General features: G+C 38.7%; 1 protein-coding gene across 2 annotated transcripts; it reads right to left on the bottom strand.

Annotated features, from left to right (window-relative positions):
* Positions 1–2,396: 2,396 nt before the first annotated feature.
* Positions 2,397–27,371, bottom strand: LOC114468480 (insulin-like growth factor-binding protein 4). Of its 2 annotated transcripts, none has more exons than XM_028455411.1 (4): positions 26,556–27,371; positions 10,221–10,384; positions 9,098–9,223; positions 2,397–6,927 (listed from the first exon to the last, which is right to left on the bottom strand). In XM_028455411.1, exons 1-4 carry the CDS (start codon positions 26,929–26,931, stop codon positions 6,790–6,792), a joined length of 804 nt encoding a protein of 267 aa, XP_028311212.1. In that variant the 5' UTR covers positions 26,932–27,371; the 3' UTR covers positions 2,397–6,789. The 2 variants fall into 2 exon arrangements, with proteins under 2 accessions (XP_028311212.1, XP_028311220.1); XM_028455419.1 differs by having other exon boundaries at positions 10,221–10,381.
* Between the last annotated feature and the right edge of the window lie 237 nt (positions 27,372–27,608).

Here is a 27,608-nt window from a genome sequence, read left to right as displayed (position 1 = left end):
ATTCAGAAAAATATGTGTTTCTGAAACACAACGGCATCGAGTATTATCATGAACCAACCAATCCACCGCAGGAAAGGACATCTGGGCTATATTCACACTTACATGAGTATGTCTTAAAACAAAGATATTTATGTGCATGTGTTTACTGTTTATCTACATATAAATCTTATTTTGGATCAATAAAGATATATTTCTTTAAATAAAACTCCAGCTGGTCCACTGGCATTTGAAAAACCATGAATTCTATGGGATTTATTTCAGAGTTGAGGGTTATTTTCTTTGTTTTAATGAAGTAGCATCATGGAACTTTGCTAAAATAGAACCGCTGGACTGTTTCTCAATGGATCTTTTTGGTTTGCATCCAAAGGTACAGGTTTGTCATCCAACATGTTGGCTCAGAGACACAGTAACAGTTTTTGATATTAATCACATTTAAACATTGCTGAGTGCTGATTGGTTGGTTTATCATGGGTAGAGCAGAATGTGGGCGCTGATTTGTAATCAGTCATTTTAGGTATCTTTATTTTTCAAGTTAAAGAGTTGGGATTTCCCTTGGGTGGACAGTGGACACTTGGGTCCTCTCTGTGTGGAGTTTGCATGTTCTCCCCATGCTGCGTGGGTTTCCTCCGGGTACTCCGGCTTCCTGCCACAATTCAAAAACATGACTAAGGTTGATTGGAGTTTCTAAGTTGTCTGTAGAAGTGAATGTGAGTGTGAGTGGTTGTCTGTCTGTCTGTGTGTTGCCTTGCGATGGACTGGCACCCTGTCCATGGTGTACTCCCGCCTCGAGCCCAGTGTGAGCCGAAGACAGAGTCCCGCAACCCTGACATAGGACCAAGCAAGTCTGAAAATGGATGGATGGAATGGATGGAGGGATTTTCCCCTTGTTTTTCCTTCAACTTAATCATGGGATCACTTTGGTGGTTTCTCTGAGCAAGACATGTTTTAGTCTTGAGTGTGAGAGCTGTTGGGTTGTACCAATGTCCTCCTTCTTTCTGGATGTTTGTTGACGTTAATTTTGTCGACTGAAAATTTATAGTTTTCACCAATATTTTTTGACAATAACTAGACTATGACTAATTTTAAAAAATACACGTTGACAAAATGTATCAAAATATATATATATATTTTGTCTACTAATCAAAACAAAACTATTATTTCATCATTTGGGACGAAATCCAATCAGAATTCATCTGAACTTGTGATCTTATACATTAATCACATCAAATCTGTCTGTGTGTATTTTCAAACATCTGGTTGATAAATAGTAATTGAATCGTTTAAAAAAAATCCATAAACTCTTATGATGTATATTTTAGATTTAGTTGACTGAAATTTTTGTGTCACTTAGTTAACTAAACTAAGCTATAACTAAGATAGTGACTAAATTTACAATGAAACTACTGTAAGTTGCATTTTAGTCAAAAGACTATGACTGTATTGAAAATGTCACATTAACGTACTATGCACTACAAACTCAAGGAGTATATACTGTCTGCTATATACTATAATTATGGTTAGGATGATGAGCGTTCCCACTAAAATATAGTTCCAAGTTTCCCAAGATGCATTTTGAACCTACAACGACAAAAACCTGAAGCTCACTGAGGCTAAATATCTAAAAGCATTTTAAATGAGAAAGGGACCAAGAAGAATATCAACATGTGATCATTTGATCCATAAATCTTGCGTATAGACATTTCATTCCGACATTTCGGAGATTCCATATTGCCCGCCATTCTGCTTCTGACGAAACTTCCGGTTAACCTCAAAACAAGAGCCCTATTTACAAAAGCGTTAAAAACTAATGGAAGACAAAAAAGAGACGCTTTTGTTTTGAAAAGGGGATGTTTGATTTTTAGCTTGAAGTCGGTCCCAGGACAATTTTACATTCTCTGGATGTACGCCCGCAAAGCATCATGGTGTATACTTAAAAAATGTCCTGATATAGTATAAATGTATTTCTTGCATACTCAATCTTTTCATACTACCTAATGTGAACTTACTACATACTCATTTTAATGTCAAACTCAGTATTAGTAGTACATAACTATACGATTTCAAACACGACCAATGACTAACACTAAATCAAAATATGCGATCAAAACAAACAACAAAAATGTGTAATAATTACAATAATGATGTTTAGATCGGTAATTAATCTTATTGCTGATGTGAATTCTCCTAATGCGACCCTCGGATCAGACAGTCACATTTTTTATAATTAAACTTGCCCATCTCTGATTTGTTCAATAATTCCACCAACATTTAAATCCACTAAGACCAAATCTTTGCAATCTTCTGAAAGATACCTAAATATAAATGCAAATAGGTTGAGTGACATACAGTCAATTCCCATGATTGTGATTTGTACAAATCATGCATAAGATCTTCAGTAGTTTCTGTAGGGATTTATTAATTGTATTACAATGTTGTACATTATCATCAGAGAAACATTTACAATGTAGCAGATTGGGAAGTTTATTGAAACCTCATATTTCAGTCCTTCGATCACTTCAGTGTTCATCACAATCTGCACAACGTACACTCCACCTTAGCCGTCCCAGACTCCAGTCAGTTTAATGCATGCAAACATTAGTTCATATCCTCTAACACATTAACACATCATTTAAAGCAACAACGCTCTATTCTCAAGGAAAACATTTACAGTTCAGTACAGCAAAGTTTAAAATCAAACCACTTACTACATCTTAAAGTCTTTTCCCCATCAGGAGGACTTTACAGAACCAGAACTGAAACCATTTGTCAAAGAATATAGGACACAGAGAAATGTGCCTGAATGGGTTATAAAAGAGTTATAAAACTCTCCTCGAACATTCTGTGGAGTTTTGTTTTCTCAGCCAGCGATCTTTGGGCAATCTTACACAATGTTTGGTTTTTAATCTTCTTCCAAGCTGTAGCAGAGACATTTATTTGTGTCTTAGTTCTGGTGACCATTCTTTGGATACATGTCATCAATCAAACTTACAGTATACTGCATTGGCAAAAGTGTGCAACGCAGAGAGTGATGCTCAGCTTACATTCAAACATGTCTGTGTTGGTAAAAGAGATATTAGTCACTTATACAATACAGTCATCTGTTCACTTCACCTGTTAGCACCCTGAGTCAGATGATACTATCAGTTCATTGTGTTTTTTTAACCAAGACTTGGCAAGTGTAAACGCCAACGTATGTCTTAGGCTTCCAATTCATCGCCTTCAGAACAGAAAAATCCTCTATGATGAAAAGTAAAACATTAATAATCCATGTTGGGTTTTTTAAACTTAAAAAGTTAGTTCCCATTATGAGAACAGAACATGGCGAGAAAGCTTGCAGCTTTGTTAAAGGATTGCGTTGTTGAAATTTGCAGATCTCCCTTTAAGAAGATATTTTGAGTAGTGTCTCTGATTTTTCCATTTCAAAAATCTCCCCAATTCTGTTTCAGTGTTTACCCGTTTCCGTGTCAAGGCGTTATTTCACCTGATTCCGTTTTGTGTCTGTTGCATTGTCTTTCTCTGTTTAGATGACTTTACTGTCTATAAAACTTCCCAAAATCATACCAAACTTACTAAACAGAGTCAACTACTGTTGATATTTAAAATTTAATTTACGCTTCAGATGGGCTTCCGGAATCCGTAGTTTAATTGACATCATGCCAGATTACATTCAAGAGCTTTACAATGTCCTTTTGCAACACTTTCAACCCTCAGCTACTCGTTTTGTGGGAAAAACCCCATAGAAATGCTTGATATGGCCCCAAAACATTATTTGTGAAACCTTTAATCACCACTAACCTGGTACTACATAAAAACTCTGTACAGCCGTGTGATTGGAGATGCTTCTACCGTGACGTGTCACCAGGTAAAATGATCACCAGTTCAACTAATACACCAACAGCAAAACCAGTCTTTGTACCAGAGCCTTTTCAGCTTGAAGCTCTGCAGTCATTTTCAGTCACAGGATAACATGATCCTCGTCTAACTGTAACAAGTAGCGCAAGATTTTTAAAAAGAGTTTGGGCGGAATTAAAGAAATTGGTTTGTTCATCTCACTTTACATTCAGTCATCCATATTCCGGTGAAAATAGCGCTTAAATATGTGTTGTCCCAAAAAATGCATTTTAGACATTTCCTTGTCATATTGTGGCCCAATTTTAAATAAAGAGAGAGTGAGGGAAAAAACGCAACTCAAATTAGTTTTTTTCCGTCAATTTTCCACCATCACAGAAAATCTGAGGCCCTATTTCAGCTCAATTATAATGTGTACATAATAATAATAATAATAATGATGATGATATAACGTAACGCATGTTGTCTAAGAACACTTGTAGACATCATGCTGTGCAACAGGTGAACCACAATTTAAACAGAAGCAAGAAATCAGAAATAGCTTTAGAATGCATGATGTATCCATCATCATGAATGAGCAAAACAATTGTTTTATTTCCATTAAATGTGCAGATATTGGTAATCCTTCAAGCTGCCTTTTGTTCACACTAATTTATTAGACCTCATTGTATATCGCAAATATTCCGAGGACTGCATAACTACCCAACAAACACATCCCTATGCTTTTTCAGTGCCTTGATTTGATGCATAATAAGGTATTTCATTGTTTAGCTTATGAATGTACGAGCATGCAGTAAGAAGGCTCTGGGTGCACGTTAATACCTTACTACAGGTACAAACACCTCCAGGAAAGCAGCATAATTCCTCTCACAATCACTGCTTGTAGTGGAAATATTCCTCCCTGCTGTCATTTATTGACTACATATGCAACAACGAGGACCCTACCTAAAGCTAGGAGACACAGAAACCATAAAATAGCTAAGAAATACTTTTCACTTGGTCAGAATTTCAAAACCCATGAGTCGGGATTCAGAATTGGTTCATGGATCCATTTTAGTGCATGGGCTTTTGCCTGCTCAAAAAAAATGAAAATTGGAGCTTTTTTCTTTCTTTATTTTAATTGGATTCTATATCTTTTGCATTATTTTGCAATTTATTCACTCTTCTAATAATAGGTAGCATTAAATCGATACTTAATTCTTTCTTCTGTGTATTGTTCTCAGAACTCTACTCAGTTCTCTATTATTATTTTTACTTGCACTTTAAAACTTTTTCTATTATTGAGTTTCTCTGATGCACTTTTTGGCCTTTGTATAAAATTCTTTGAATTAAATATTAAGTGATTATTATTATTATTATTCAAACTGCGCAAGATTTTTTTTAAATTAATTTCATTTTAATATTTCCTATTTTTGACTTCTCTAGCTGCTAACTTTGTTGATGTAACGTAGGGTTTCACCTACTCTGGAACCATACAGCTATATAGCAGGTATTTAAAGTCCCAACATACCCTGTGATGGTCAACTGTGGCCTTTGGCAGTGTTGATTAAAATATCAGTGGAAACCTTGGATCATATGTGTAATGGTTTGGTTTTGGTTCAATGCTGATGCATCTCTTCTTCGCCATATTCCTGTTTTTAAAGGTGAATCTCTGGATTTGTTGTGGTATTCAATGCATTATTGAAGGACTTAACTATGAGCAGCCTCAAAGAAAAGTGTAAAATAGAAAAAAAATATGAATTTCAGCTGCTTCGAATGTCTATTTCCAAATGAAAGCATTGCACTACACAGTGGTTAAAAAAGTAATACACCAAAATAACAGAAACGGTAGTGATTATTAGTAGAGAACTATCTGTATGCATCCCTGTGCTGATAGATGAAACAGACTACTTCTTTTCAATAATGATATTTTCAAAATAAAAGCCCTGTATAAGGCCGTGTGACCAAACATTACATTACATTAAAATAGTACAAAAGTAATTCCGGCTGCTAATTAAAGCTAAAAAAAAAAACTAAAAACATTTTGATGCTCATGTTTTCTTTGGGGAGAAAAGTGCCAAAGCCTTTTTTTGTCTTTCGATTTCTTTTTGGCACAATCACCAAGTAGCAGACCACTGAAACATAGTCGTAACAATGTGCTTGTCGTACTGGAGTTGGGAGAGTCTTGCAGGGAGTCCTTTTTCCTTAGTAAGAAGAAGCACTTGGCTCTGGGTTTTTTGGGAATTATATTAACTTTTCACTTTGGTTTTCATGATTGGTGTTATATCATTGGGTAGCTAAACACAAAGCCACTGGTGCAGTCTGTCATTGTTTTGTTTTGGTTTGGTTTTTTGGTCTCATCTTGTCTTTTATATCTACCCTAAACAGAACATTAGTTCTGAGAATATTTTAAAGTTTGTGGGGTCACTTGTGTGTTTTTCTATACAATATTTGAACCCTTTAATGAGGAGGAACATGTAGAAAGATGTACATGTTCTTTCTACCTGATAGAGGGCTCTACAAAGACCAGAGCAAATGCCCTCTAAGGTTTTACTATCAGGTGAAGTGGTATCCTTTAAGAAACACTTCACTTAATTCAGACCTGATAAAAGAGCATACACAGATCAGAACCAATGTTGTTTTGTATAAAAATGTGTTAACTTCTGTCCAGCACTTGGTGCTTTAAAGCATCAGAATCCAAAACCTGACAGTGTTCGGTTCCCAACCTAGAAACAAAACACATGTGCTAAAAGGACTTACATCAAACTTTCTCACACTCATACACTCACATTAAAACAAAACTAATCCAGTTCACTGGTTTCCTTTTTGTTGCTCAAGCACCAGCAGCCTCACGCAGGCTGAGTCCTTTAGACGTGTCGTTCTGCTGACAAGCATCAGTAGATTTCAGCTGGTCCTGCACCCCTCCCGCTCTCTCCTTCTTCTGCTGCCGCTCGCCTGTCCTCAATCCCTCAGAGTTGCCGTCATTAATTGGTGGCAGTCCAGATCCCCTCGCAGCTCCAGCGGGCCTGGCAGCCTCAGGCCGGTCTTCTGGTCAACACACCAACACTTTCCTCGCTGGCCGTCACGAGCAGGATGGCACTGTTGGATAAAACACATCTTTGTCTGAACTACTTTTTAAAAAACGTGCAAATACAGTATTAAGCCACTCGACATTGGTTTGTTAGGAATAAATTCTAATTTAATGGAGAATTACTAGGGAAGGTCTTCATATCAAACTGATTGATTCATTTTCAACCAGCATTTATATCGTCTTCAGAGTGATAAAAAAAAAACCCAGTAAAGGAACCTCTCCCATTTCATACATCTATCAGTGAATATATTCTCTTAAATATTTCTAGAATAGAATCAACATCACTAAATCAGGCCGTTGTGTAGATTTAATCTTGAGGTAAAAAGATTTATTTTTATGGATTTTGTAATTAGAATAACAATTTTTTTTTTTAGTTAATTTACAGATGTCTTCAAAATGTATGTTTATGTTTAGGTATGATCGTAGAATAATTCAACACATTAGATCAAGTGGAAAATTTACAAGTACATTTTTACACAATAATGCATATTTCTTTAGACATATTACAGGTCTAGAAAAGCGTATTCCTCATCTAAAAGCACTTCTAAGTGTGTTTTGAAATGTTAAAATTAGTGAATAGTAGGGCTGGGATGATATACTGAGATCACTATACGACACAATCGACAATACAATCCAATTTTTATCGAAAAGGAAAAAATTCCAAAAATATTCCATTGAAAAAATATCCTTGCATTTATTTGACCTTTTCAACTCGATAGAATATTAAACAAAATAAAAACAACAAAGCATAACAATCTAATGTGTAGTAGATCATTTAATTTATTTTTAATTTTTTTATCTGGTCTAATATACAGTATCATAGCACTTTTTGTTAATGGCATGTCGAAAGAGTCTTTAAGGCTTAATATATAAAATAATAATGCTTTTCCACGTCCCCTGCTGAAATGCAACCCCTGTGTTGAGTTTCAATTATTAAATGCTAAGCCACTGTATAGTCCACTCTGTCAACATCCAGCGATAAACAAGAGTTCACTGTATGGTGAGATAGGTTTTTTGCTAATGTAAACATCTTGAGCTAAACTGTATTAAGTTTGAGTTTTTCCTGTAACTTTTTCTGTAAAAAGCCTTATTGGATTGGGTCAAATTTTTGCCCAAGTGCCTTGAGTATGAAAAGTGGTCTAATCAGTGTAGGACATTCTTTCTTTTTTATTTTTTATCATATTTCAGTGTTAGCCTATGAACATTTGTTGTATTGTTTGTTCAGTCTCATTGTTTTCATTTTGTACCTAATGGCAAGGCTCAATGTTAAATTCAGATACACAGTTTCCTACAGGAAAACGGGTCATGTGATGTTTGGCTGAACACAAACTAAACTGGATCTTTAACACGTGTTGTCAACTTGTTTTGTTTTCTGTGGATGTGCAGACATGAGATAAACAGAAAGATGAATCAGAGAGGCTTTCATCTCAGGATAGTGAAAACATCATTAATTTACTATTTATGCTAAGGTTTGCGCTTTCCTCATAGTGATCGTTTCCCCACAAAACCAGTTAACAATCTGTGAGCAGCTCTTTCTGTGAAACTATTCCCAGTTGTCCCCGTTGACCCGCGCTATACTTCTCAATCGTTTTTTTTATCACTGCGCACTCTCAGTTCAACAGTAAGCAGATGCCTGTGAATGCAAACAGACAGAGATACTTTAACCGGGTTACACAATCCACATTACTCAGACGTTAGAGTGCTGCTTTGCTTTTATCGCTGACTCTGAGTCTGTGAAGCCTTATCTTAGATTCTACGCTATCTTGCGTGTTTGCCCAGTCTTGTAAAGTCAGAAGAACAACAAAAAAGAGCACTTGTGTCCATAAACAACTTGTATCCATCGTTGCAGTGAAGTGATTGCTGTCCAACGGTTTAAAGGGAAACGGCTTTTAAATGGCGCTTCTGATCCTTCACTGTTTTCCTGGCCAGAAAAACAGGGACTTGGCATTAGCTCTGAGACACTTTTACAAGTAATGGAATATGTCATCAGTTGCACGCATGTTTAGTGTTACAGTTGGTTGATCATTGATGGACTTTGAAAGGAGTCGGTTAATGTATCAAGATTTTCCATCAAGACATGTTTTTTGGATCAGCTCAATGACAGAGATTCACATTCACCGTGCGATCTGACTTTTTAGTAAACCTCAAACTCTGTGTGTGTTCCTGGGGCTCACAGACCTGTTTGGGATGGAAATCCCCATTCTTGTCGCAGTTAGGAATGGGGATGGTGAAGAGATCATCATGTGTGCGCGAGTTGGATGCCAAGCGGTCTAATGCCCTTTGCAGCTCAGCACGACACGGGGCCTGTTGGAGAGAAGAGACTGGATCAGTAATCAATGTACTGTATGTGCTGCCCAACAGCATTGCACTACACTGAACAATATGCATTTGTCTACATTATTATTTCCTTATATTTGCAGAATCTTTGTTTAAAAAATGTTCAAATTCTAATTGGAATTTACCCATTTCCACATCACTTTTCTGTTTTGTCTTCTTACCCTGTTTAGATGACTTTACTGGCTATTAAACTCCTCGAAATCATATTGAACATGTTAAATAGGTTTAATAGAGTCAACTTCTGTTAATATTTTTACATTATAAATGCTTCAGTACAAAATCGCAAATGTTACGCAGAAATTTCGTTAGATTTTATCGCAAGAACACTGTTAGCCACACTGCTAGCCCTTCAGTCACCCATTTAACCTGAACAATCCCATGGAAATATGGCCCTCTTTATTTTACTGCCAAACGGCAAATCACCCTCATGTTTTGCAAGAAATTCCACACATATGTGTGATCGGAGATACTTCTGCTGTGATGGTTCACCAGGTAAACTCATTACCAGTTCAGCTAGTACACCATCAGCTAAACCTGTCTTTGTACCAGTGCCTCTCCAGATTTGAATGCAGTCATAATAATCCGTTTGTCACACTTTCTTGACATTCAATCACCCGTGTATTGCGTGTAAATGTACAGTATGATATTGTCCCAGCACATGCATGTGAGGAAAATCCGATTCATGCTGGGGCCCAATTTTAAATAAAGAGAAAGAAAAAAGAAATGGGCCAGATTTTTGTAGTTTTTACCATCTGTTACCATCACAGGTATTTACTATTCCATCTTTAAATGTTGCAGTCTGTAAATATACCTAATTATTAATAACCCCACTGTAACCTTGTTGCCATTTGAGGCTGTAGAACCTAAATGTGAAACACCTGTTAGAGCTGAATCTCATCAAACCCAAGCCAGTTTTCCAGTGCGTGCGTGTGGTTACTGTGATGCAGAAGATCAATTCTCTCACCAGCACAGCCTTGGCTTCCTCCCTAGCCGTGTTGGTTCTCAGGTTGGTGGATTTTGGGGAGTGTCTGGCCAACGTTTTCTGTATGCAGCGCTTGTCCTGCGGACTGCACCGGATGTTGCTGTTGTTGGGATGCTCAGGGATGATCTCCTCCTGCCTTTCCACTGCTGAGCAAAAATATAACAGTGTCATTATGAATGGAGGAACGTCAGATGGATTACTGGCTAACAGTACAAAGATCACTATGCTATACAAATATAACCTTCCCTTCTCTGACAGTCCCAAGGACATTGGAATTTTCAGGTTTCAGATCATCTTAGAGATCAACCAGGGATGAACCGTCCCCGGCTTGTGTCAAAGGAGCTCACCTCTCCTGGATTCATGACACAAAAAAACTTTAAAGAAAGTTCATAAATCAAGTCCATTTACCATTTATTGACCAACTTTGCGACTCTGTGTTTGTCTGCAATCTTTTACTACTTTCTGTAAGGCCCTTGCCTTTAAAGTCCAACACAAATTCTTTCTGACATTCTCTCTTCCTGCAGTGGCAGATTTATGCTCTCTTTTTCTATGGTTTACATGTGGTTTTATCATCACCACTCTAGTTTCACTGTTTTTCTTGAATGTGCACTTTGGTTGGTTATCCCACTCAAACCCACAGAGTTTTCCGATGCTGGCCGACAAGTTTCTGTCACGGTTCTTGAAATTTCTTAGTCCTTAAATAGATTTGGGTTTTTTTTGTCTCCACTAGCAGCAAAACAGCCCAAAGCCTAGTAATGTGGAACATAAACAAACAAAACTCATAACCTTTTAAACTCTGACTCAGTTAACTTGAAACTTTGTCTCATGTGCCAAAAAGGCTGGACCAGTACACAACTCTTGTGATGCAGAGGAAAAGGAGAAGAACCTGTATTATGAAAGTTTTACTGTATGTAAATTTTAAAAGTGAAAAATATATCGCGCAACAAGATATCATTATAATAAATACACAACAATACAAGATGGATCGTCACAGAGTACAAGTGGTATTGCAAGGAGGGAGTCAGATTTTAAAAAATCCACATGATCTACTACTTTTCTTTTTATATATATATATATACTCTTAAGTTGAAAAGGTCATACCCAGGGTAAGTATGTAAGTATGTCCAAGGTTAGAGTAAAATAAAACCATGGTTATTTCTCCAAATGCAGTTTTTTGATGTTTTTTCTTTTTCCAAAAATATCGTACCATATCGTTATTGCGAGACTGTATTGGGAACTTGGTGTATCGTCCCAACCCTTCTTGTAACTTCATATGTATACAGAAACGGGCCTTAAGTTTTGGTTATTAGTAGTGCTGTGTAATTTTACATTGTGTAATTTCTGCAAATTAAATACCTGGGGGACGATTCACCATCTTCTAAAGAAGAGTGTAAAGTTTAAAAATTTTAAGAAAAAATCAGCAGTTGTGACTGTCCAGATTTTTTGTGGAGGGATGCTCGCTCGGTGCATACATGCTTGCGTGACTTAGCATGGCAGTCTCAGGCCTACCTCCCAACCAAGCCGGCCATGCTGAAGCATAACACCATCAGACAATCCAAACAATCCGGACATTAGTTCACAGGAGAGTCTAGGCAATGCCTAGACTGCCTAATGTGAGTACGCCCTCAGAGACCACATGTACTCTGGTGCATCTACAGTAACTAACACTAATAATAGCTAATAGGAACCTAATTTAGGTTAGCATCTTGTTCTCCTTGACCTTCAATGTACAGCCCATACGAGCTTAACATGGAGATATTTAGGCTGAAAATGAGGCCAAGGACACCGTGCCTTGTTCCGTCCGAGATGATAATCTGCACCCCAGCTTTCGTTACTCTTCATCAGGTTCAGATGGGTTTTAAAAAATGTTACCCTCCTTGTTTTGCTGCTTGGTCTGTGCCACAGTCACCTTTGCGTCCCTGTAATTCTGTAGCCCTGCAGGCACCAAGCTGCTTCCTGAGGAAATGCCGCCTACCTCTCCTTTCTCCACCCCTGCACAACAACCCGGACTGTGGCAGATGGTGGTTGTTATGGAGTATTCATACGGTCACCAGTGGGCACAGATTGTGTGTGTGGTGTGGACCTTTCTCTGCAAACATGCGCCTTTCACCTGTGGCTCATGTGTCTTTCCAGTGTTTTTCATGCACTGAAATAAAAGCATTTGTTAAGTTTGCTTTTACACTTTGTCTTTTCTCACTCCAGTAAATTTGGGATCCAACACATATCTAAGGTTGGTGCCAGGCTTTCCAGTGAATTACTGTTGGCAAAGGAACAATGTAAGAAATGTCCTAAAGCCTCTTTAATATTGTGGAGTCTTTTCCCAGATTTGCATTTCACAAAGACTTCCAAAGCATGTTTCATTTACTGTACACTGAACCTGCTGTTTTAGGATAGCTGTGCCTTGGTCCTTTTGTTTTCCTTTATTAGTATATCCCTGAGGAAAATTTTACAGCCTCCAAACTTTTTTGTATAATCCCACAAGAGGAAAAAGAGCCTGTTAGTGATGCTCAATGGGAGAAAAAAAAAGGAAGCAATGTTTCTCATCAAAATGGAAAGCAGAGCTTATGAAAACAAGAAGCAACGAGCTGTGGCTCCCTGTGACTTTAAACCTTTGTAGTTGTGGGACTCCAAGTGCTCTGCTTACTGAGCTGTGAGTGAGATTAGAGAGTGAGAGTAAAATTGACACACACAAAAAAACATAAAGCTGTTGCTTTTCCTTCAGATATATACAGTATATAATGTAAAAAATAAACTTCCCTTGAAATTTACCGTGTTGCTTTTATAGTCTTACATTGAAGAAAGATTTGCTTCATTGAAATTATTTTTCGCATTCTGGCTGATCATAGATAGATTGAAAAAGAAAGCATCTTCATGTCATGAAAAGTACAAGGGCACAAAATGAAAGAAGTAGGCCCACTACGTAGTGCAGATTTTCATGAACATGAATTACATGAAGCGCGAACATCTTTCACACCTCTTTCACACCTGTGTGAAAATTCAGAAGCATAAAATCTCACTAAACGTGTGAAGCGGGGTACACACTAAATTGGAAGATATTTTTTAATCTGTTACAGACCCCACACATGAAGATAAGAACTCAGGCTTTGAACTGTTATCATTGTACTAGGTATGTAGGATCTGATAATCTCAATGCAGCCCAGACACACAGAACTATTCTGTCCCACCACCAATGTGTGCTCAAACGTGATCTAACAAAAATGAAAAAGAAGAAGAAGAAGAAACAAAGCAACAACCGGAAAACACCACACGCTGTATGGAAGTGGACATACGAAAAGATGGGATGAAACTAAAAAAGATCCTGCAGACAGCGTGACGACGGACTTGTTTTATGACGGCTATGCTTGTTTTTATTTACACCTGCTTCCTTGTTTCTTGCTGTTCCACGTCACAAATCATTGGGTCACGAGTTTGAAATTGTTGGCTTTCTCTCCCAACTATTGTGACAAATTCATTCTTGACACACCTCAGATCACGAGATAATCTTATAGTGTGTACCTCGCTTAAAAGATGGCTCGTATTTGGTTTTTAGCAAGACAGCAGCTGTGGTTTTTCCCAACCAGGGATTTACAAACCCTTAGTGATACATAAGAACATTGTAAGTCTTTACAGGCTGAGAGAATTGTATAGTTACTCTACAGTTCTAAGCATAAGCCATAAATGCTTTAAATTGCACACTTTTGTTGCTTCTGACTGAGAAGAGAGAATAGTATATAAACCAAAAGTCAATGGACCAAAGATAGAATCTAATTTAGGAAATGAAATGTATTTTATTTTTATGAGCCTTCCTGGTATTTTATTATATTTTAAATGACCACTTCTGCTTGTGAGCGCATCACTCCCACACCTTGACTCAACAAGCATGCCACCATCACACTCGTTCGAATCTTCCATTTAAAATTAACTGTTCATACATTTCCATTGTAAAGAATAGTCACTATTGTAAGGAAAATTATAACCACAGTAAAGCAGGATGGCGAATGCATCATGCTATACTTGTCTCTTCTTTGAGGCCTTATTTGACTTCTGAACCAGGCTTTAGCACTACTTTGCTATTTCAACTTCAGAGGTCATCTTCCTTGCCTAATGCCCCCTGAGGAGAAGCATCTCTGGCCTGTTTATATTTTTAGCCTCATTTTGGTTGAGTATCACTCATCAGCACTTTCACTCTTCTTTGCTTGGGCTCTTCTTTCCTCTTTTTATGCCAGGTTACACTTTTCTGACTCAATACTTGTTCTAGAAAATGGGTCAGAGGTAACTTGTCTAGGCCTGGAGTGATTGGTCGATTCCACTGACTAAACCTGGTTAAGAAAATTTCTGTGTGACATAAATCTGTTAGTTATGGAATAAGATCAAGAAGCATAGACTGAAAAACATGCATTTTCTCCTATGAGTAATTCATTAATAGGTAAAAAAAAATTGATACGTTAAACAATTCCAAAGAGAATTGTTTACTGCAGCCCTAACCATGTCATTTGCATGCACTGCTGTACTTCTCCTGAAACAATGTTGGTAGTTCAAGTCTTTTTTAATTTGCTTCAAAATCTCAACAATTCCATTCATTTGCAGGGTTAAAACTCAACATTTATGTTTCTTTCCAGGTTAAACAATCAACATTTCCTTTTTCTTTGGAGGTTAAAGCTACTTTTAACTTGTTATATAACGTGCATGACATGAAGCCAGTCTTGTTACTGTTTGGCTGACAAATCTGAAATCTCTTGCACAATCAACCCCGTTGCTTACCCAAACCTTACTTAAATATTTGTTGTCAGCTGCTGCGTTGCTGCAATCGTAGCCGTCAGAGTTGCGAGGACATTCAGAGAAAGCGTCTTTCGTTTTGTGGAAAAAAAAGGCACAGGGTCACTGTGGCTTTTACCCTGTAATCTGCACAATAACAACTCCAGCCCACATCTGTTTACAGATCAGCCTTTGCTTTGCCATTTGGTTACCAGAAACACAAAAAGGCTGTGGGATTGCAGATCCCCCTGTTAGCTGCTTTCAAGGCCAAGCTTGTTAAGGCCAAAGACAAATATCCGTTAAAGTAAATATTTTTGTCATCTCAGTTTGGCAGTGTATATTTCAGGAGACACTCCAAAATCAGTGGGAATACACAGAAATATGATTAAAGCTGAAAAAGGTTGGCTTTAAAATAATAAAGAAAACCTTGATTTAAGTCTTGGTTGGGTTCACCCAAATATAATATTTGCTACATCAAAGGTTCAGGTTGACCAGGAAGGGAACATGTATTGTCTGTTGAAACCAGGATGTCAGGTTTGTGTTATTCAGCCTCTTAATAATCAATATGCCATTTGAATTAATGATTGTTGCATGCTAACAATGCTGCATCTTGGTATGGGGTTCCCAGTTTCCTTCAACTATCAAAAATCAAGCCCGTTGGATCTATTGCAGTCTATAAACTGATGTTTGACCAGTGCTGTTTAAACCATGGAATCTTGTTTTCTTTTTCCAATTTTTACGCTTCACACTTTTCTTTTTTTGTTTCTCTTTTGTCATCTTTCTCTGTTGAGATGACTTTACTGGCTATTAAACTTTCCAAAATTGTACCAAACATGCTAATCCCTGAGATGATTTATAAACATGGGAGGGTTATACTGAAATCAAGCGAGGATACATCGCAAGAGCTTTACATGTCCGTTAGCAACACTGCTAGTCCCTCAGCCACCCGTTTTAAAGGGTACTTGTAGTGGAAATGTATATAACAAAAAATGTGTTTAATGTATTACCAATAAACAAAATATGTGCACCTTTTTATTATAAAAAGTACATAAAATGACTTTTTAGAATGATTTTATACCTTGGGGCATAAACTGTGGAGAGCCGCCATTTTGGTCAGGTTATGACGCACTTTCGTTGATTGGCAGTGATGCATTGTGGGAGGTAGAGGCATAATGCTACCCTTTAATGGGGAATTTTTTTTTTGATAGAATCAAATAACATTATCTTTGAATCTTTCGCCAACCAGTGATTAATTTTAATCACAGGATAACATGATCACTAGACTAAACGTAACATGTAGAGCAACAGTCTGAATGGGATTATGGGCGGAATTGGACATCTTTGTCTGTTTGTCACACTTTCTAGACATTAAATCTTCTGTTTTTATGTAAAAAATACTGATTAAATGCATGTGAGGTATCAAAGAGAGAAAGAGAAAATTCACAATTCAATTTCACAACGTGAATTCTGTTTTTTTACGTCCGTTTTCTCAGATCACTGAATATCAGAAGTCCTAATCTTGTAGTTCGGCACCCAAACTGGTTTAAGGGCCTGTTTTCAGTGGGCCACAGACATTAAAGTGTGCAGAAAAAGTGGTTATTCTTGAAATATATTGATTAGTGTAGGAAAGTGCTGTCTTGTCACACTTGATGATTTAATCATTTAATCATTGAACTTTTTAATTGTTGCTCCCTTTGGTCAAAACTCAACCATTATAATTTGATTAAATGGGGGATTGTGCATCCCACAGACGACCATTTGAAAAAACACTGAATTAAAAGTGTTCCCTGGCTGGGATGTGCTCTATGTAAATGTGCACATGATCCAATATAGAAGATTAATTAATGTTCAGCACTTGTTTGCTCCTGAGCTTTTCTTATATCCACACAAAAAAAACTCAGGGTATTTCCCCAATGACTGCAAACATCATTCCACACCCAAATCCTATCCATCAGTAGTTCTCAAACTTTTTTGGCTCAAGTACCCCCCCTTTCTCTTCCTTTTGAATGCAAGTACCCCCATATGTCCGACTCCTACATTTTGCTCAGAATACTATGAAAAAATAATTATAGAACACAAAGATGGAATGAATAAGTGATAACACACATTTTAAAGAATCTCATTTTGTAAATAAATAGAATGAAACAGTATTTAGTGCTTCCCGAATATATTTATTTATCATTCATGGTCATCTCCCTCCTGATATGGAACCAAGACTGATACTTGTATTTTAAGTTCACGTTCTTTCTATCATCATTTTGTGTATTTTGTTGTTGTTTATCTTTTATTTATATTATTCAGTATATTATTCTCTTATTTTTGTGTTTTTGTGTGTTGGTATTATTTAAATTATTCTATCTCAGTGTGTGTGTTTTTGGTGTCATTTTGTGTATTTTGTTGTTTGTTCTCTCTCTCTCTCTCTCTCTCTCTCTCTCTCTCTCTCTCTCTCTCTCTCTCTCTCTCTCTCTCTCTTCCAGCATGTGAAGTGCCTTTTATAACTGTTTCTGCAATATCCAAATTTCCATTCTGTGGGAGAAAAAAAGAACATTTTGTCCAATCTGTTAATAACAGATTGCAGAGAATGGCAGACATCAACCCTTCAGTTACAAACATCTGGAACTGAATTATATCAAGTCACACCTAATGTTCTTTTTCTCACTGGAATTTTTCAGCACAAACCTTTTTTCTCCTCTCCACACCTTTCTGTCTGCTCTCTCTGCTGCTTCAGATGAAGTCCTTTATTATATCATTGTTGACATTTTATGTTTTATTTTATGAAACAAATCCTGCAAATATATAATGAGAAAAGAGCCAAACAATGTGCAGTGGCCAATTTTTGTTAATTAAACATCCTAATTGTCCCACGTTCACTCGCTGGACGATGACTCGGCACTATGCTTGTCTCTCTTTGCCCGCCACCACTGAGAGAAATCCAGGTCGTTTCTTTTCCTCGGCTTAGTAATATACTTAAATCCCTGAACTGAGGTCACGTAGATCAGGTATTGAGGAGGAAAAGACGGTATCTCAGGTGAGTAAAATGACGGGATGGGATGTGGTCGGGGCGTGGCTGGTTGGACATTTCATAAACATTGCCATACCATCAGAGAAGTCACTTTTTAAAAATAAATTACTGGAAAGATTAACCTTAAGTAATGTGATGGGACTAAAGGTGGGAAAATATATGGTGTGTCAATATATATAGTGATAATAAAATGTCTCAAGATTAATCGCCATGGGTCAGATTTTGAAAAACAACACAATTTTTACCAAATTGTTATGGTTTGTTTTATTTTTTATACTCCTATTGAGTTGCAAAGCTCACACTCATCTGCATTTTTTGTCCTTTTTTCTTTCCAAAGTATCGTATCGTATCATTAACACAAAGCCATTATCGTATCATCAACTCAGTGTATCGTCCCACTCCTAAACTCAATGACTTTCTTCTTACTGCAATAAAAATGTTAATGCCACAGAAACTGGCACTGACAAATATTACAAATGTCCGAGGGTTTGTGAAAGCAGCGTATTTCCTCCACACACTTTGTGCAAATTTGAAATTGTTGCTTTCTGAACACGAATGGCCTGAAACTTCCCCGAGCAGATGTCCGTAACGATGTGTATTTGCTTTCTTTGGCTTGTGCTGTGCTGTGTGGACAGCTGGGGCTCGTGTGCACCAGTGAATGTGATGAATGTGATGAATGTGATTAGCAAATCCCCCCCCCACCCCCAATCTCGGAGCCAGAGCTGAGAGATCCACAAACATTCCACTTTGTCCCGGCTGTGACACACACTTAATCTACACAAAGTGAATCCTCATGGGCAGAGGGTTCACCTGCCCATGAGGGCAGGTGAAACAAGGGCAAACAAGGGCAAACAAGCACACTTCATTAAATGTGCGCTTTCACAGCAGTGAACATCAATCGTAATTGATCACATTTTTCCTAAAGATCAAGCGTTTTACAATCCCCTTTGTTGTTTGGCCTCATTCACAGCAGCTGCAGGTTTCTCTCTAATCCTCCACTGATTTATCCCAGAGCGGCATTGATACGCTACAAAACTCACAGATCTGAAGAAATATGGAGCTCCAGCAGAAGAAACAACTCAATCCCTCCTCAGTTCAGTTTCTCCTGCATGAAGACCCATTAGTTTATTATTTATCTTGGCTTTTCAATCAATATATCTTCTTCTTTAATATACCAAAGTGTAAAGAGGAAGTTGTATAAAGATCAGGCCATATTTTCATTTTGATCCAAAAATCTCTCAAAGAATGAAGGATTGCGTTGATCTTGATCAGGATCCATCTGGAGGAGTTTCTGCTCTTTTCTTCTTCTGACAGTTTGGTGTGTAAGTTTATAATTGCTGTGCGGTCCTTAATGTGTTCTTGAATTACAGGGACTTGACCTTTTAATGAGTCTCAATGGGGAACATATTTTTGGGTCAAACCAGGCAAAGGTCAGGTTGAGTTCAGGGTTAGCCGACCTCCATATACACACATTATGAGTTTTCACGAGGAAAGTTTTAAATTTGGCAGCGTGTCTGTATCTCTGAAGACAACTAAAGTTTTTTTTTTTTAACATTGGTCGTTGTAGCTTGTGGTGCATTTAGAAAACATGTACCAGACCCAGTGATTTCCAGTGGATTCGGGACACCAGGATGTGATTACATCCATCAAGGAAAAGTTTCCATGATCTTTCTGAGCATGCACAAGTACGAATGAAGCTTTTCCTCAGTAGTTTTTTTAGAATGCAATTTTATAAAGCATTAATACTGCTGGAGACAATATTTTATCAGATAAAGAGATAGTGTTGGCGTTATAGATCAATAATTCAAGGAATCATTGCTCAAAAAAGATGTAAAATGTTGAAATTGTCACTTGAAAGTTAGTTTAACTTTCCATGTATGCACTCTCTTATTGACATTGTCGGAAAAGTTTTGTGCATTGCATTGTGGGATGTGGAGTCCTGTAGACAGATGCATAAAAGTGTTTTTATTTTATTCATTCCGTGATTTCTTGTGTTTGCCCCTAAAATGCTGCAAAAATGCCTTGCCAACACATTTCTGGTGTTTTCATGGACTGAAAGTTGTGGCAAAACAATGGAGGATGTTTATTTTGGAGGTTATACGGAAAGATCCGAATCTGAAACTAAATGGTGATATCACGGGGAATACCGGGAACAAACTAGAACAAAAATGGAGTAAAGCAGAACACTGTACTCCTTGTCTTGTGATGAAACACAAATAGTCAAAGTAAGAATGAAGTAAAAACACTTCTATGCATCCATCTACATGACTCCACATCCCACAATTCAATGCATGAAACTTTTCAAATTTCAATAAACGTGTTTACAGTGGAACTCAAAACCAACGTTTGAGTGGAAATTTCAGTGTTTTACATCTTTTTTTAAGAAATTTGTTTTTGATTTATGAGGCCTACACTATGTCTTTATCTATTTTTTTATGTTGTCTGTAACAGCTTTAAATCTGCCTCAGGATGGTTGACATAAGATGCAGGATTGTGGCTGTTGTTGCCATGGATATTCTCTGTCAGAGCAGAGAGGTGTGCACAGAAAACAGAATGACTTCCTGTAATTCATGCCAGGGTGTTAGCGTCCTGCTAGCTTCCTCAACTAGGAAACACTGAGGGTCTCAAAATGCAGGATGTCAACCCTCAAACACAAACACGGTGCCCTCTTCTCAAAGTGCCTGAATCTTAATGTCCTTTTTTTTTTAAAAAAAATAAAAAATTCTTCTATTTTTATCCGGCGTGTTCTCTGTTGCTAGGAGTGAGGCAGTGTCAGTCAGACATGTATTCAAGAGATGCACCCCCTTCTTTAATAATGCAGAAGCCTGGTGATTGTGCCACAAAGAACGTCTCCCAGAGGTCTTCTTACCCTCTTTTTTGATTGTCCCTTCACTGCCAATGATTTGTGTTGAGCGGCTGATTTACAGTGAGTTATTAGACAGTGTTCCAGCTCTGTTATGACTCCGTTTAGGTAACAGGAGGTTTGTGGGGAAGCATGGGTCAAGTTACACCACTCACCACTAGGGATGTAACGATTAATCGTAAGGCAGTTAAAAATCGATTCATAGGTATCACGGTTGATATCGATTTTCTGAAAATTGAATCGCAGTACTTTTTTTAACCAGCAGAGGGCGCTATCCACAAGTGTAGGCGGCGGGCGGAGTCTGCTAATACTTTTCTTCTGGCCGCCTTCTACTCTTAAATATGTCAATAAATGATTCATTACCCCTTTAGCACCGAAAGAAAATCTGTAATATTACTTGAATATCTGTAAAAGTCACGTTTTTCTATTAGCTCTGTCTGCTAGCATAGCTTCTCTTCTTCACTGCAAGATATCTTCATGCCAACCGACCACTGTATTACCAGCGCCCTCTGCTGGTCCAAACAAATATGACGTAAATCATTGCAATCACGGTTTTTTTTTTTTTTTTAAAGTCCAATTGTTAAGGCACAAAATACATTTTCAGTTGCACTTTTAAAAAGAAAAATAACTATTATGCAGTTTTGCATTGTTTATTATCGAACCAGAATTTAAATTAATAGGCTTCATTTTCATTTGTATTATTCCTTTATTTATTTCATTCAAGATTTATTTTTAGTTAAATTGCATTGTTTTGAATAGTTTATCAAGGAATTCTTTTGACAATGAAAAATAAAAGGAAAATAGTACCGTATTTTCTAGTTTTTTTCCCAAAAAAAAAATTTGTCTACAGTCCCATTTTGTAAAATAAATCGTGAGAGAATCGTAACGTGAACCCAGTATCGGGAATCGAATCATATCGGGAGTTGAGTGAATCGTTTCATCCCTAGTCACCACTCTTTTTAAAGTTATACAGGTTGTATTCCCACATCCTGTCTGATTCCCAAACAGCTCTCACCTTTTGAGTCATGGACAATAAACTGTGACGCTTGACTTTAACTCTGGGCATACTTAAATACTTACTCTGCACATTACCTTTTCAACTCAATAGGAATGTAAACAGATAAAATAAGCAATAATATCTATAAGACATTTTTTTTCCTTTTTTAAGAGCAAAAGGTGCCGCTCAAAATAGAGAATGTGTTAACAGAACCAAAATCATGTAATCATTATGTCATTCTTCAAAAACAAATTCCTCTTTGTGCATGAACTTTGCATAAGTTGCATAACATGCTCACTTGGGACAAATGTAGCAGGGATGGAAAGGCATGCTTGACCCCCCTCAAGATATCCCAACACCACTAATACCATCGACATGACATTTTAATATTGCAATGTTTATATTATTTGTTGCACATTACAGTTTATCTTCCTACTCTTACTGAATGGGTCAGAGACTTGCCTCTGGTTCACTTCATTGATAGATACTGACCACATTAGAACAGGAACATCAAATAACCTGACCTGGTCCATTTTTTCTTCTTTTATCACATTAATTGGCCAAAAGATGGCGCTGTAATAATTCAAATCAAGCCATCTGAACTTGTTCTCTTGATATCAATCAAGTGGTTCATCAAGACCTGGTTTCTACAACCCTAGACTGAAAAAACTGCTTCCTCAGTTATATTTCCCTATTGAGAATAATAATACCATTGCATAACCTCTAATTTGCTTGGAATAATTTTATATCTTTACTTTAAGTTACATGCACCACTTGTGAGATTTGAATAGGGTGCTGCAAGAGTTTGACACTCATGGTTTTCGAGTCAACTGTGATTAATAAAAGGAAGTTGATATAAATGTATATATCACAATAATAAGGCCCAACTTATGAGTTACCACTTCTTTAGATCAGGGATTTTCAACCACTGTGCTATGTGTAACATACTAGGTTGCCTTGAGAAATGTTCCAATTTCACCAAAAAAATATTCAGACAGCAACTGATTTGCATTGTTGTCAGCAATGTTTTGGCTGAACCCGGCCCACGGAGGGCAGACGGTAGCACAATAATGCATCGACAGGTTACGTGTTAGACTTGAGGCAAGATTTTAGGTAGGTGTAAACTAGCAGGATAACGATAATCAATTCCACAAGCTTCACGTCAATCCAGGTCCTGGTACTTTTGTTGTACTTGCAGAAAAGTGTCACTTACTAGGTTTTAACCTGGGGGTGTCACAGAAGTCACTACATGGTCCAGAAATGACAGCACTTTGGATTAGATACAGTATGTGTTTTTTCGGCAACACTTTACTTGAAGTTTTATAAATAAGGCTGACATTATGCCATCATTATTCGTCATTAGCATGAATAAGGTGTCAGTGGAGCGGTGGTGGCCTAGTGGTTAAGGAAGCGAGCTTGTAATTGGAGGGTTGGTTCAAATCTCATCTGGTCCATCACTGTGGGATGTTGAGCAAGTCCCTTAACCCTAACTGCTCCCCGGGCGCCACACCGTGGCAGCCCTCTGCTCTCCAGGGATGCGTTGAATGCAGAGACAACATAAAGGTGATCAATCTATCAAAGTGATCCGTCATTAAGCGTTGTTCTTTACCCTAACCCCACTAGATCCCTCCACCTAACGCAAAAAATGCCAACATAGCTCCAAAAGTGTCATAATTTAAAGAAATGTGTCATATTTTAGCGAATGACACTTAATGACAACCTTCATGACACCTTATTCATGCTAATGACAGCGTAGTGTCAGCCATATTTATAAAACTTCAAGTAAATACTCACTGTTTCTGGTAAACTTAGAGATGTATTGACCACTTAATAATATTCGTTCTAGAGGTTTCTTCCTTTCTGATCATGGCTTAGTTGTTGAGTGGGTCATCCAATAACCAAAGGGTTGGGGATTCGAATCCCGCTCTAGCCAAGTCACGTTGTGTCCTTGGGCAAGGTACTTTACCCACATTGCCTAGTATGAATGTGGTGTGTGGTCGGAGGGACCGATGGTGTGGCTTACCACCACTGTGTGTGGAGTGAAAGAATAATGCACATCAATGTAAAGCGCTTTGAGTGTCTATGATAAAGCGAAAGATAAAATCCAATGCATTCTTGAGATTATCTGTGATGCATTCTTCTATCCACTCCGCCGTCAAGATTAATAAACCAACAACCTGCCTTCATGCACTGAAGCCCAGTATTTGAAACAGCGTCAGAGCGTAATCGGAAAGATTAAGCAGAATATCGGATGTGAACAGACAAGAGATGGCCAAACCAAAGCAGCTCTTCATTTTTTATTGTTCCCTGAAACCCTTTTCATCTTCTCTCTGATTTCATTCAGTCACGCTATGTGCCGGGCCCTAACCTACGCTGGCCCTACGCCTAGAGCAGCAGGCTCTGATTTCAGCTCTGGCAGCAAGAGTGCTGATGAGCTCATCCTCAAGAAGAGGCTGAACGTGGTGGGCGATGCGCTTGAAGGCTTGTTCTGGCCGGGAGGAGGAGGGCTAGTGGAGGGGTGTGAGCACAGGCAGGGGAAACAGATGCTGCAACAAAGCTGATTGTCTTGGGAGTTTTCCATTGGCTGGAGTGGATCCAGTTCTCTGACTGAATCAGACACCCTCCTACCATCCGCCAAGGGCTGCGCCAACACGCGGATAATCTGGAACACATCGAAGATCAACCTTGTCGGAGACACATCATTACAGTTGTCTCATATGCCACAATGAAAGTGAACTCCCCTCCCTTTGTGGAAAGCGCAAACAAGGTAACGTCAGAGTGCTGACCAGGAACTGCAGGAAGATAAGACGTTTAATATTTGACATCCTGCCGTGTGAAAGTGGAAACAGACTTTGTTCTCTGTGAGAGGAATGCAACGGCAAAAGAGGATTGTGATAGAGACATTAACAGCTGAGGAAGAAGAGTTAGACATCTGCAAGGTTGGGGGTGAGGGAGGGTCAGGGTGGGGGGGGGGGTGCCCATGAAAGAGCGCCGAGTGGATCAGGGATTGCAAGAGCTCTAATAGCCCCAGACTAGCCACACTCCATTACAGGCATTTCATACAGCAGCTTTTATTACCTCCACCCATTACACACACACACACACACACACACACACACACACACACACACACACACACACACACACACACACACAGGTCTCACATTAACCACAGTGAATTTCACTGCCTGCCCTTCACAACTACCTGCAGGACCTCGTTTTAATGTGAGTTAATTGGAAGTAATGATGGGAATTTGGTAACATTTTGCTTGCTTTTGTTCCAACAAGATGCAACCCACGCAACATTTAACAAACCCAACATGCAACATATGCCACCTCAAACTTAGACCCACCCACCACCACCATTACCACCACAGCCCTCTCCCTAACAAGCAGCTGCAGGAGACACTGCATGAGATTAGGGTAAACAAGCAGCACATTGTCACACCCATGCATACGGGGCCGTAATAAGTGATGTATTAAACAAAACTACAAAGGCAGCTAGTCACCAAATAACCGTATCATGAAGGTGAGCATTGTTGCATTATTTCCTGTTTGATCTTTAAACAGCAGAGATCCCTCAGGCACAGTCAAAGAACACAAAGTTGAGCTGTTTTGATAGTTTTTACCTCACTGTTGCTCATTACTCCATCTTTATCTGATGCATGAAGCTGTGTTGATGTTGTCCTGCTTTTGTTGAAAGTTTCTTGCTAAAGTGATGCAGCATGACATAATGTTTGCTCACGAGTGTGCACATGATCAAATTCTCGGTATCTATCTTGCAGAAAGTCCAGTTTTAATTGTATTAACTGAGCCCTTATTGTTTTGGTGATGTAACATCTGCAGAGTTTAGTAAGTAAACAATGGCAAGGTCATGGGATTACTTCTGACTTTCTTTGTGCATCAACACTTTCAAAGGAAATGTGACTGCATGACAGCGAGTTATGGGAATACAGTTGTGCAACCACCAAGTGGTGTGACAGGAGTTCGTGCACAGAGCCGAGCAAAGACTCGGTGTAGATGACTTAGCAAATGGGATAAATCACTGCAAAAAGAGCTGTAATGTGTGGACTAGCTGCATTACACACACATGTAATGGGATTTTACTTATTTCCCTTTTGTGCAGCAACCGTTTTTCAAAGTGATGCAACAAGAGGTCACGTTTTGCACAAGAGTTCACAAATTTTTTCTGGTTGTTTTTCTTCTGAGAATTAAATTTTTTAGATATTTGTGACTTAAACCTGCAGTTTGTGAGATATTGCATCACAAACACATGTAATAGGATTACATTTTCTAATGTTTTGGTTATGAACTCCATTTAAATGTCAAGTGATTGTTGTATGAAAGGCAGGTTTTATATAACATGCCGTATTACTGTGTTATAGACACATTTACATTGGTGATGAGGCTATTGTGCACCTGTGATAGATCAGTCTTAATAGATGTGATATGCACATAATTTCTTTGAGACACAACTGTTATCAGATTACATTTTCATGCTATTTGCATAAAATATTTGTAATGTGACAACAGGACAAAGGACTGTATAACACAGGTGTGCACAGGTTTGCTCTGTTTCTTATACACAAATAATTAAAGACCAAATGCACCCATTAGGCTTTAAATTAGTATTTGTATCACAGTAGCTCTGTATCATTGGAAAGCACCATTCAGACATACCTGAGTTTTCTTCCACCTCCCTCTCATCAGTGCAGACCCCTTGTCCGTGCATCAGTAAGTGCAGTGGCCTCTCCACGCCGCGCGGCGGATAGCAGCGGAGGCCGGAGCCGCATCGAGGCGAATAGACGCCGCAGTGCGCCCCCTTTGGCAAGGCACAGGTGGGGCAGCAGCCACAGCCGGGCTCTCGCACCGTCTCCTCGCAGCCTTCTGGCAGGCGGCAGCTGGCCAGTTTCTCGTCGGAGCACACCGGGCAGCGGATGGCCGGATCCGCTGAGCAGAGCACCACCAGAGACAGGGCACCAAACGCCCACATCCAGCTCCAGCAGCAAGGAGATGCCGGCGTGTCACCTCCACGACCCATGGCAGCCCTGGGCATCTGCAGGCAATCTCCCTCTCAGCCTCCTTTTCTTCGGCTGAGTGCTGTACAGCTTTTGATCACTTCCCACTTCAACCTGCTGATCTCAGGCGCACAGAGGAGCTCTGAGATGACGGCTTTGTTCACGGTGGGCTTTGATATTTTCTGCTGGTTAGTGTTTCAATCACAGGGACACAATGCCTCTGCTGTGGTGCCCCTCGGGTTCCTCTGATTCAATTTCAGAGCGCAGAAACAAGACTCTGCCCCTGATCGACTCAGCTGGCAAGCCCTTGTTAGTTCTTTCAAAGAAATAGAATTTCCAGGTGAGCCGTACAAGAAAATCAGCTGTACTGTATCCAGCTGCAAAGCAGGTCAGCGTTTTCACTACCAGCCGCAGCTTCCTCCTCCCACTCGCTACACGCGGTGCAAAGAGACTCCTGAGAATGGTTTGAAAACCAGTGGCTCTTGTTGGACTTTATACTGGGCCATGGACACACCTCTTTCTACAGTGAGAGCAACTGAAAGGCACAGACTGCAGCTCTCCCTCTCTCACACACACACAAACTTATGCACTCACTTCTTCTTTCCCTCAGTCCTGAACACACTGGAAGGAAGAAAGGAAAACACACTGCTGCACATGTGACCGTCACTTTCTTCCATTGATCTGTGATTACATTTCGAAGCACAACAAGCTACAA

Source organism: Gouania willdenowi, chromosome 1 (assembly GCF_900634775.1).
Source record: "Gouania willdenowi chromosome 1, fGouWil2.1, whole genome shotgun sequence".
Taxonomy (NCBI): domain Eukaryota; kingdom Metazoa; phylum Chordata; class Actinopteri; order Blenniiformes; family Gobiesocidae; genus Gouania; species Gouania willdenowi.
This window is presented reverse-complemented; position numbering and strand designations above follow the sequence as displayed.